Genomic DNA, 13340 nt, shown 5'->3' with positions numbered 1-13340 from the left:
ACAAATACATTTGTTCTCATATTGCCTTAATTTTTCCATGTCCCTCTTTGTTCTGCCTCCTAGAGAGTCATCATCCCTTTTATTTAGAAAAGAAAAAGAAAAAGAGGAAGAAGGGGAAAAAGTCAGCCAAACTAATCAAGATATTGAGCAATATAAAAATATTTGTGGTATTTTGTTGTCCCATATGTACGTAAAAGATGGGGAATGGCAGCTTCTCATATCTCTCTTTTGGATCTGTGTTGTTTTTAAAAATTTTGCAACATTGATTTTTAATTGTTCTGTGGCTGTCATTTGATCCATTTCCATCATCATAGTCAATATGCTTGACTGCTTACTTCACTTTGCATTAATTCATTTGTCTTTCCATGCTTCTTTATATTCATCATATTCATTTGTTTTCTTACAGCATAATGCAACTATATTACATTCATATGCCACAATTGGTTTAGCCATTCTATAATTGATTGGGATCTACTTGGTTTCCAAGTCTTTGCCACCACAAAAAAATGGTACAATAAATATTTTGGTCTACATGGAGTCTTTCTTGGCATCAGTGACTTAGAGAGGTCATGGTGATTTTTAAACCCAGAGAACATGAACTCTCTTTGATGAGACCTTTCTGATTGTGTCATTTTCTCATTTTCTAGGTTTGGTGGGCAGCTTCTGACCTAGGATGGGTCGTTGGGCATTCCTATATTTGCTATGGACCTCTCTTGCATGGGAACACAACTGTCTTGTATGAGGTAACACATTCAGAACTATCATTAAATATAATTAAATTTTGTTCTTTTGAAATGTACAATGTTCCAAAAAGTCATAGTGAAGTTTTAATTTATCAAATCTACTAAAATCTAAAACTTCACTAGGACATTTGGCACACTCTGTAGAGGTAATAATTATCAAAAACAACACAAATGGTAGAAATAGTTGTCTGCTGTCTTAAGTGATGTGATCTAGTATACATACAAGTCACCTAAAAAATAGAAGCCATATTCTTGCCTTATTGATTCATGAAAATATATTTATGGAGAGGAGAGATTTGGTTGTTGTTTTATTGTTCAAAAAGTGGGAAGATTTCAGAATATCTGGCTCTTCTGCCTAATTTCCCCTTCAATAGAAAGGGCTATGAGTCCATGTCAGACCTATATGTATAAGGTATTAACATACCTTCTCCAGTCACTATTTCTTCTAGGGTATGCATGTGCAAACTAATTGACAATCACATCTATGTGTAACAAAGCTATCCCCTCACATGCAGTAAAATGAAGGGTGTTTTGTGATGGGGTTGGAGGGTGGCCCAAAGGGAAACAAGAATTAATACATTTCTAGAATCTCTCCCTGCCCATCCCTCTCCAAGAGATACTAATTCCTTTGAGGAGAGGAAGCAGGAGGTTAAGGCAGGAAGTTGTAACTGCTCTCCTCAGAGAGAGTGGATAGCAGGCTAGAATTAGATCCATCTGCTCCCTTAAATATCATTAATCTAGGGAATATGCTATATCTCAAGTTCTCCATGATCTGTCAAGTATCATATATTCTAGCTAAAGTGTGATTCTCTTTGTATGTGTGTGTGTGTGTTTGTATGTTGTATGTATTCCCAAATCATAGAGTCTATATCAGAGCATCTTGACCTGATGTCTATGAATTTTTTTTATTATTTTGATAAATATATTTTAAAATGATTCATTTGCTTTCTAATCTTATATATTGTTTTATGTTTTTAAAAAACATTTTTCTGAGCAGTCCTAACACCAAAAAGGAGTAAGAATCCCTGAGATAGATGGGTATTTGCTTGATTGACAAGTCTGTGAATAAAAATAGAAAAGAGAAAGCCCATTACATTGCAGTTGTTATTTAACTTAACTGCATAGAACATAACTGTTTCACAGATAACACACAGGAGGCCCTGGAGGTTTCGGACTCCAGCCTCTAACAAGTTCACTCTTGATCTGGTCAGACAGGAAGGACAGCTCCGAAGGGGTTAATAATCTTACTTTATTCTAGTCTAGTCTTCTCAGAAGGTTGCTGATAATGGGAGTACCAGCTCCTGCAGCATTCCCTAATCACCTTTCTCACAGGGGCTGGCAAGAAAAGTGGGGGCAACTACCCCTACATCTTGAAGGGGCCAATCAAGACAGGCACAGCTTGTGTACTTCCCTAAATCCCCTCAAGCCTCAATGGGGGCCATTTGAGGCAGGTGCATGCATTCCTCTATGCATGGGTTTCTGGTGGATTTCCCCACTCACTGACCAGTGCCCATTTGCTTTATAGGGCAACAGACAAAGAAGGCATCTTGCCGACATTAAGCTCACTGGTTAACTTTAGCGCTATCATCATTTTGCACAAGTGTAGTAAATATCACATGTATCACCCTCTTATCTCAGGGGGGGCAGCTTCAGTAGAACTGCCTATCATTATGATTCTAGGAATTGCTATCTAGGATCCTTGGGCTATTCTGAGAGTTATCTAACACCTGGAAACTAGACATTGCCATGGCCATGGATCCTGAGAAACTGAACTCTGAAAAGGATAACAAAATCCTCCTTACATAAAATAACCTAACTTTAACAACAGTCCTTTCCTTTCCGGGGGGTCTTGGTGGCCCTGGAAGTGTATGCGCTTGTTCCTGATTCAAGGAAACTTCTGGGAGGTTTTGCAGTTTACTCAAAGGCTTTGACTGGTCACCAAGCCAGTAAGTGAAAACATTTGATTCCATTGGCAGCAACTTCTATAAACTTGGCACTCAACGAAGGGGCTTTGGCCAGATGGATTGCCCATTGTGCAATATTGAGGGTGGCATGGTTGTTATGATTAACATGGGAGAGGGGGAACTACATACATCTATACATCTATTCTCTTGTTTTCTGGGTTCGGTGGGCAGTATGTATGTATACGTTTACAAACACACGTATACATGCAATATAGACACACGTGCAGTTATGCATAAGCATTCTCAGCTTCTAGTAAATTTTTGACTTTGTGTGGTGCTTTGCTAATCATTTTTCCCTTTTGTTTGAATTTCAAAGAAGAAATTATCTCAGGGAAGCTCCATTTTGTGGGGAGTAAGAGAACTTGCAAGAGATAAAATTGTTGAAGAAGACTTACTTCATTTATTTTAACAGATAAATCTAGCCTCTGGAGTTAAAAATTCTACTACATGTCTGGTGTGTAGAAAATGCTTAATAAGAGCTTATTGGTTAATAGATCTGCTGTTTCATCTGATAATAATAGCTAATAATAACTAGCTTTTATATTGTGCTTTAAGATTTGCATGGTGCTTTACAAGTATTCTCTCATTTGAATCTCACAATTACCTTGGGGAGGGGGAAATAGGTGCTGTTATTATCGCCCCTTTACAGCTGAGGAAATTGAAGCAGAGATCTGGTTAGATGACTTGCCCAGGGTCATATAACTAATAAGTGTCTGAGGCAGGATTTGAACTCAGCTTTTACTGACTCCAGGTCTTAGCTCTATCTCCTGGTATGGCATGGCATGGTATGGTGTGGTATGGCAGCTAGGTGGTGCAGTGGACAGAGGTCCAGATCAAGAAGACCTGGGTTCAAGTTCAACCTCAGATACTTACTAGTTGTAAGAACCTGTTCGCTTCTGGAACTGGAGAAAGAAGTGGCAAACCACTGCAATATCTTTGCCCAGAAAACCCCAAATGAGGTCACCAAGAATTGGACGCTACCGAAATGGCTGAACAACAGCAACAACAAAAACGTGTCATAGATCATATAATATATCACACCAGTGATGTATTAGCACAGTGGTTAGTGCTCCAAGCCTACAGTCAGGAAGGCCCGAGTTGAAATTCAGCTTCAGATGCTGGCTGGCTGTGTGACCCTGGGCAAGTTACTTAATGCTGTTTGACTTGGTTTCCTCATCTGTAAAATGAGCTGGAGAAGGACATGGCAAAGCACTCCTCTATCTTTGCCAAGAAAACCCCAAATGAGGTCACAAAGGGTTGGACACCACCAAAATAACTGAACAACAATATGTTGTCTTATATCATAATGTATTGCATTATATATTAGTACTGTATTATCTGTTTATATGTTTGTACGTGTGCGTGTGTTATCTCCGAAGGTGAAGCATCATGCTCTCTCATTTCACTGATAGGAACACCAAAGGTCACAGAGGTTAAATGACTTACCTAAGGTCACACAGATAATAAGTAGCTGAGCTGAATTTCAAACCCAGGTCTTCAAACTCGAAATAATAGTCCATCAGGGGGAAAAGTGCTGATTTTTTTTCAATTCACTTGAGTAGTGAGTTGTAATTCACTAAGGACAGCTACTTGGTCCAATGGATAGAGTGCTAGACCTGAAGTCAGGAAGACCCAGGTTCAAATGTGACCCCAGATATCCAGTAGTTGTTTATGAATACCGTCGCTATCTGATCTGATCTATATCTGGCCACTGGACCCAGATGTAGCTGTACCTGGAGGATAAAGTAAGACTGGTGACTTTGCACAGCCCTCCCTCACTTAAATCCAATTCACTTGTAAGTCGTGGTATCATCTTCCTGATGTCATGGTCCTCTTCAAGAACGAAGGACAAATAACAACCTGCGATGAATATGTGAGCTGATGTTAATTTTGACATCTTGGTCACACATCCATTTGTTACTTGTCTTGATATGAGGTGATGGTCATTTCTGCCCAACTGCTCTCCAGCTTTCCCAACAGTTTTTGTCAAATCAAGACTTCTCATTAACTGGCATTTTGGGGTTTATCAAACATTCTGCTTCTGTTTGTTGTGGACATTATCGATTCCAGCTTTAGCCCTCTCTTTCTTTTATAACCAGCATCAAATCATTTTAATGGTTGAGTACTGCTGCAACTTTGTTCTAAAGAATTTCACACAACACTGCAAAGTTAAGAGACTTGCTGAGGGTCCCACAGCCAGTGTGTGTCCAAAGTAGGATTTGAATCTGTGTCTTCTTGGCCAGCACGCAAACAAAATATGAATGAGGTGTAAGTAAAGTGCCTTGTGAGATCCATAGAATAAAGGTTCTTTCTAACTGGAGACGGTAGTATAGTTTTCTTAGAGTATACAGCCTTTTGCCTAGACATTGAAGGATAAGCAGAATTTTAAGAGATGAGGATGAGACAAGATCTCTAGCATCAACATGAACAAATTCATAAAGACAAAAATATATTAGATATATGATTGGGACATAATAGCATCTAATCTACTTGGAAATTGAAAATTCCCATGTTAAAGAAAAAAACATAACCAAAGCATACAATTTCTGTTCAGAAAAACTGGACTTCCCTAATATATGATCTATTCATGTGATTGCTTTGCTCAAGAAAAGTTAAAACAATTACTTTAAATGATATTCATATAGAAATCTTTCATAGTGTATTCAGTTGTTACTTATATGATCTATATGATACAGTGTTGTTTGAAAGACACTTTAATTGAAAGATAATAAGAAAAAAGAGGAAAGTAAATGGGAGATTACATTGCATAAAGGGAAGATCACTTGTTTCTTAAAACCTGGGTTCAGAGCCACCTCCAATTTTTCTTAAACCTATGACTTTGGGCAAGTCACTTGCCCTACCTTTCTTCCTCTGTATAATAAGGGAGTTGGACTAGATGGCCATTAAGATCCTCCTGATTTTAGATCTGTGATCTTACATTTTTATATTAATGGATCATAAGCTCTTCAGAGTAGTCATATGAATGAAGAAATATTGGAAAACATTTTTTTCTCCTCCAAAGATGAATTCCAATTTCTCAAAATCTAGTTTCTCAAGTGGTAGGAGATAGCTCTCTAGTTTAAGTGCTCAAACCCTTAAATATACAAAAGGCAGTTTGTGAAATAAATGTCTTCTATTGATCGTGGAGTGCCCATGTAGTTTGATTAATAAGTAAGAGATGGTTCTTTTTTTATATACTATGTTAAAAGGGGAAATTTTATATTGTAGACTTCCATAAGCCTTTGTCTGTAATGGGTATAAGAGACTCAAACAATTGGTAATTATTAAATGGAAATCCCATTTATTTCCTAGATAGATAATGGTTGCCCACTTAACAGCAATGCATATCTTATCCTTGAATCTCCGAGTAAATCTTGTTCTCAGAGGGGGGCTGTCTTCTGGGATAGGGAAACGGCGACCATCCCCATACATGATTTTATGAGTGAAAAGAAATCCCAAGTGCCTGATTATCTAAATTATTTTTAGCCTTAACTTTCTGATGATTAATAAGCAATCATAAATTTATTTTGCCATGAGATGCATTAAATTTCAGCACTTATTCCTTCTACTTACTTGTTGAGAACAATTACTCACTTTTTGTGAGAGACATTTTGTGCAAGTAAATTTGGGATGTGTGCCATGGTGATTACTTAAAAAAAAACACAGGTCACCTTGATACCTCATAATGACGAAGATTGCCTGATTGATTCTAAAACAGTTTCTAATTACAGAATTCTTAGCATTAGGCTATCTGTAGAGCTCAAAATAAAGTGGATTTAGGAATTATGCTTCAATACAATAAATATTTTTAGTCACACTGTATAATTCAGGCCAAACTAATCCTATTTAGGTCAGGTTTTTTTGGCTCAATTTTTCAGTGATAATGATCAAATTAAATAGCTAGCTGAGATATCCACTATAGTTTACCCTGGAGAAACCTAGCCATAACCCAAAGCATTGCATTCTTTGCAATTTGCTTTTCAAATGAATTTTTTCATTATTTTTTAAATGGGGAAAGAATATCTTTTAAAACAAAGATTTTTCATTGTAACCAATGCAATGTATCTACAATGAAGCCTTTTTCTCTATCACTATATATACATATATACACACACACACACACACACACACACACACACACATAGAGAGACTGTGTATAATGTTATACACAATAATATAGCTTATAATACTGTATTGTGTTAATAATATATATTTCTCTCAATTAGTCTATTTAAAGGAATTAAATTATCATTATTAGGAATTAAAGTCTATTAAAAGAATTAAAAAATACTCATAATTATTTGGGTTTTTTGACAGGTTTTTACTTTATTTTTACCAGAACACAAATACAAAATAGATAAAAGAAACAAAAACATATCCTAAACTTAAATTTTGAAACTTAAATATAAAGCAAGCAAGGATAAAAGCTTGTCATGTGCATAGCAGAACATATAGGAGAGGATTCAAAATATGTAACAATAAATCTTCATTTTAAGAAAGCCTGTATGATAAATAATACACCTTTTGTTGAGAATTGTCCATCTTTTCTTTGTTTCCGTGTGTTTTCTTTTGTTCTCTGCTGTGCACTTTTTAACTTTGTTCTTTTTTCCCCTCCCCCCTCCCCCCAGAAGGCTACAATATAATTTAGATATGTTTCTTGATATATACATCCACGTAGAGATATATACATACACTTATACGTATTCACATGCACATATAGAGATATACTTTCCCAAACATACTCTACTCCTCCTGTGTTTTTTTATATTTGTACATATCTTTTGTTTCCTATCCCTCCTGCCTCCTCTACTTTATTTCTGCCTGCTACATCGCCCTCCTATTACTTGCCTAACCACCCCGTCCACCACCCACACTGCCCTCCTATTACTTGCCTTCCCCCCTCTAAAAATCCCTCCCTATCCTCCCATTCCCATCCTCCACCAACTACCCTGCCCTCCTAATACTTGCCTTCCCTCCTCCAAGGATCCCTTCCCTATCCTCCCATTCCCATTGATCTGAACTCCTTTTACCTATTCCCTCATTCTCCCCTCTAAAAATCCCTCCCTTGTCGTCTCCCCCCTTGTTATATCCCTACCATTTTATTTCTTCTAAATTTAGAAGACTTTTATACTCTTCAAAATATATATGTATTATTCCCTCTTAAACCCATTCCCAATGAAAGTAAGTTACCAGAACTACCAGCCCTCCTCCCCCATCTAAATCCTCTGTATCGTTTCTGCTTCTTGCACCTCTTTTATATAAAATAGTTACTGTTTTTAGCTGTTTCTAAAATGGTTTTACTTTTTAAATTCATATCATAGGTTTATCCCCCTCTTTATTGTGAGCTTGACAATTATTAACATACATTTTACATTTTATATTATATAAAAGGTAACCTGTCTGTTCTTATGAATACCTTATAGTCAGTCTTTGGAATGTACCTTATGTTTCTCTTGTTGTATGTCAAATCTTCTATTAAGTTGGAGATCCTTTTTAACAAAGTCTTGAAAGTCTGAGGGTTTGTCAAATGTCCATTTTTTTCATTCAAGATAATACTGAAATTTAAAGGGTATGATATTTTCGGCCGAAGCCCCAGGTTTTTTGCTCTTTGATGTGTTGTGTTCCAAGACCTGCGGTTCTTTAATATCTATGCTGCTAGGTCTTGTGTAATCCTAATTGTGGCACCCTCATATTTAAATTGTTTTAATCTTTATGCTTTTAATCCTTGAGCTGGTAGTTTCAGAATTTGACTATGATATTCCTATGAGTTTTCCTCATAGGATCTCTTTTAAGTGGTGTTTCATGGATTTTCTCTACTTCTATCTCCCTGCCTTGTTCTAATGCTTCAGGACAATTTTCTTTAATTATTTCTTGTATTATTGTATCAAGATTCTTTTTTTGATCATAACTTTCAGTTACTGCGATTATTTTTGTATTTTCTCTTCTTGATCTATTCTCCAAATCTGTTGTTTTTCTTATAAGATGTTTCACTTTCTCACTTTCATTATTCATGTTTTGTTTAATTATTTCTTGATCTCTTATGATTTCACCGGCTTCACTTTGCCCAATTCTAATTTTCAAGGTGTCATTTTCCTCCTTGAGATTCTAAATCTCCTTTTCTAATTGGTTGGCCTTCCTTTCATAACTTTCTTGTTTTTCTTGGATTATTTTTTATTTATTTTTTAGTTTTTCCTCCACCTCTGTCATTTGATTTTTAAAGACTTTTTAAGATCTATAAATTTGGGGGGGGGGGGCGCAAGTGACCATTTGACATTGCTCTTTGGGGGTTTCTTTACTTCAGTATCCTCTTCTGAAGATGAACCCCCGTCATCTCTATTCCCATAATAGGTCTCTATGGTTGGATTCTTTCTCCCTTGCCTGTGCATTTTTTTTGTGTGTGGTAATCACTTGATTTTTGTAATACCTCTATCCCTTAGGTATGGAAACTGGTGCCTCTTGCCCCAAATCTTCATTTCTCTCCTCTAGCCTGGAACCAAAGCCAAACCTCCAAACTTCTGTAAGTGCCCACAGCCAGGGGCTTTCTGCCTCACTGCTTAATGCACTCACCTGGTGTGTGCGCTGGTTCCTTCTTGCCCCTCACTGCTCTTCGGAGCACAGCTGGGTCTGGCCTTCGTAGTCAGCAGAGGTTCCTGAAATCTTCCAGGGCTCAAACGCACGACTCCCCTCACTATCCCGGAGTGAAAAGTTCCAGTGGCTGAGGCCAAGGCAGCCTCTCAGACCAACTAACCCCAGGGCTTGCCGCCAGTTATTTAAGCGGCTTGCCACTTGTTGTTAAAAGGGAACCTAGACTGGAGGTGTTTACTCCTGGCAGGGACCAAACCTGATCCTGGGGTTTTTCTTTAGATCTTCTCAAACTGTCTGAGGAAGATCCCAGGCCCTTATTTTTCTTTGTCTCCACCCACACTTTGTTCTCCCTAAGGTGCTATTTTAACTCTTTTTGTGGGGGAAAATCTTGAGAGCTTGGAATTTTTGGACCTACTTTGCCATCTTCCCAGAATCCTCTCCCCCATAATACTCATAATTGTGGAGCACCTGATGACTTACAATGTTCTTTCCTCATACTCATCCTGGGAAGTAAGGAGTAAAAGTATGATTAGTTTCATTGGTGAAGAAAATAAGGCTCAGACATTACATGATTTGTCCAAGGGTTATAGAATTAAAAAGTAATGTCACTGGTAATCTAATAATAATAATAATAATAATAAATTATTATTATTATTATATAGATCTTTAAATTTGCATAGTGTTTTATATATGTTGTCTTATTCAATTCTTACAATTACCCAAGGAGGTTGGTGATATTGTCCTCATTTTACAGAAGAAAAAGCTAAAGATGAGGAATGATAAGTGACTTGCCCAAGGTCACTGAGCTAGTGCCAGAGAAAGGATTCAAACTCATTTCTTACTGACTCTGAGCCCAGAGCCCCCTTCATTGTGTCTCCCATATCTTCTCATCTATTGATATGGTCCTATTTCCTTTACACCATAGCGCCTCTCTCTAAGGTAATGAAAAAGCAAGGGTCCTATGGCATATGAGCTGTCTTTAGGGAATATCTTATCAAGTTATGTTCTTCTGAAGGTTTATATTGTATGAGTCCATCTATAACTATCTATATAACAGCATCCTTTACATTTTCCCCCTCTGTATCCATGGACTACTTTACAGAATCAAACATATCCTGTAAATTATCCTAGCCAGCTGTTAGTACAATAAATGGGGGAGGGTGTGTGTGCTTTGGTTGAGAGAGAAATTATTAATTCACACTTTTATTATATTGTAAATACATACAGAAAAGCAAAAGGCATTTTTCTGGAGTATATAGATCACCACTGCTTTGGCATCACAACATAAAAACGCAGTTATCAAATTCATGGTTTGCTTTTGTTTCTGTGAATGCTCATTTAAAGATATATGCTCATTTATAGTCTTTAGTAAATAAAAATGTGTTTCTGTTTCACAGATTATTTGAAAGTAACATCGAGGAGCCGGTTTTAATCAGTCTTTTGTTTATTTATAGCACATATTAAGGCAGAGGGCTTTGCTTAAATAATTGACCATGAAGATAAAATTAGAAAGAGAAAAATCATTCACAAATTTGCTAATTGGTCTGTACTACAAAGATTTGGACTGATCTTGACATATGCATGGCAAATCAATTAAAATGGAAAACTATTTTATTAAATATGTCTTATATATACATGCACACGCATATGTATATACCCACATGTGTACGTGTATGTTATATATGTGTATATATACATACATGCATACATATATACATACATATATGTTTATATGTGTATGTACATACATGCACATATATATCCCAAATTTTGAAGTTCTGAGAATGTTAATATAAAACTGTACCCCTGCTTAGACTTTCCAAGTAGCTGGTATATTTTTCAGAGTGAAAGTTGTGCTGAGTCAGTGTCTAAAGAAGACTTTGTTCCTTTTTCTGCCTAATAATAAATGCAATTCATGATCTCCAAGGTCCCATTATCACAGTCCCATGAGTGGTTCTGTCTTTCCTTCTGCTAGAATGGCTCTAGGGTAGCATGAAGGCTTGGCTTCTGTCCATGTGGAAATTGTTCTCTATCTTTCTTTGTGTTTCTCCCCTTTGCTTTATATATAGTAAAGAAGGAGGAGGAATTCAGGGAGCCAGAACAAGCAAACAGAAAGGCTACCACTGCCCACTCCTCAGTGCCTCTCCTCTTGGTCTCCAACTGAGCCAAAGACACAGGAGGCAGCTTAGAAAAATGAAACGAGTCATGGACTGGAAGTCCATTTTCGATGTTTAATACATGTGTGTACTTAGATAAGAAACTCATACTCTCTGGATCTCAGTTCCTCAATTGTAAAATGAGGGGATTATACTAGATGGTTTCTGAGGTCCCATGTATTTCTAAATCTATCCTATGATGTCAATGAACTAAAATCTGTTCGTGAGGAAACACAGTGATTAGTCAATTTGTATGACTAATATATTCAAATCCATGATCTAGGAGATAAGTTTAACTAGAACATGGGGTTATGTGAATACATTTGTCATGAAATAAAGATAAATAGACTGGAGCCATACATCTAAGAGCCTTGAATGCTAGGGTGAGTCATTTGTATTTCATATGGCAGGTAATAGGGAGTCATTTAAGATCTGAAAGTACAGAGGTCATCAGACTTGAGTTTTAAGAAGATTATCTTTGCAGGAATTTGAAGGATCTATTGCAGAGACTGGTGGAAGGGGGACTGGTTAGGATGCTGTTAAAATAGTCCAGGAGAAAGGCAATGAAGACTGGAGGTGACGGGGAAAATGGAGAAAAGAAACAGTTGTGAGAGCTATTGCTGAAGTTAAATTGATTGTCAGATGTTTGGATGTAGAAGATTGTTAAGAAGAAAGTCTTCTAAGAATCATAGATTTAGAACTGGAAAGGACAGTGGAGGCCATTTAGTCCAAACCCCTCATTTAACAGCTGAGCAAATGAAGGCATATATCTTCCTTTTGTGAGTTCCTCATGGGGCCTCCATGTTCTGGAGGGATCTAAGCCAGCCTTTATTCTCCTTCCCACTATTATTTCTGTCTTGAGGACTTCAAAATCACATCTCTCTTGTTGTCTCATCTCGGAATTTCCCTTAGTGCTCAGGGTGTCTTTACTTTGGCATGTTCAACCTCATCTCCAAGCCTACTCGACTTGGAATATTGCTCCATAAAGCCCACCTTGATTTTCTCATTTGTGCATTCATTCCTCCTGGGCCCTGCATTTTGTAGATGGATCCAAAGTAGCCTTCATTGGTGACTTAGGACTTTGTTCTTGACTTGTACACTTCAAGGCTGTGCTCCTACACTGGGTACCGGCTCTAAATCTATAATTCTGTCTTACGGATTAACTGTAAATTAAGCAGGAATATAATGTTGGCTGCATCCTTAGTTCACTCCCTTGTAGCCCTTCTTTCTCACCATGCTCTGGTTGATGGTTTACAATTTTTATGTTTAGATGCCTGAGGAAAGTTGAAGCAAAGTGTGGTGGAAACTGAGCATAGACCAATATCTTACACCATTTACCAAGATAAGATCAAAATGGGTAAATGACCTAGATAAAAATAGAGATTTTACAAGAAAATTAGAAGAACATGGGACATACTACTTATCAGACTAATGATAGAGAAAAAGATGGAGAACAAAAGTTAGGTGTCAAATGGATAATTTCAATTACATTAAATGAAGAGGTTTTATTCAAATAAAACAAATGTAGCCAAAATCAGAAGGAAAGCAAAAAAGTTGGGGAAAAATTTTAGACCACTTATTAGATAAAGATCTCATATCTAAAATATATAAAGAACTTTGTCCAATCTATAAGAATACAACTCATTCCCCAGTTGATAAATGGTCAAAGGGTATTAAAAAGTAGTTTTCCAATGAAGAAATCAAAATAATGTGTAGTCATATGAAAAGATGCTCAAAGTTATTATGATTAGAGAAATGCAAATTAAAACAATCTTGAGATAACATTTCATACCTACCAGATTGTCTAAAATGATAGAAAGGGAGAGTGACAAATGTTGAAGGGGATGTGGAAATATTGGGATACTGATTCATTGTTGGTAGAATTGTGAACT

General features: G+C 36.9%; 1 protein-coding gene across 1 annotated transcript in view; it reads left to right on the top strand.

The window, feature by feature from the left end:
• ACSS3 (acyl-CoA synthetase short chain family member 3) overlaps positions 1-13340 on the top strand; it is a 233562-nt gene that overhangs the window by 101607 nt on the left and 118615 nt on the right. The window contains 1 exon segment of the mRNA XM_036759566.1: positions 648-743. Coding sequence (XP_036615461.1) covers positions 648-743 — 96 coding nt within the window.

This window comes from Trichosurus vulpecula, chromosome 5 (assembly GCF_011100635.1).
Source record: "Trichosurus vulpecula isolate mTriVul1 chromosome 5, mTriVul1.pri, whole genome shotgun sequence".
In the NCBI taxonomy this organism is placed as follows: domain Eukaryota; kingdom Metazoa; phylum Chordata; class Mammalia; order Diprotodontia; family Phalangeridae; genus Trichosurus; species Trichosurus vulpecula.
This window is presented reverse-complemented; position numbering and strand designations above follow the sequence as displayed.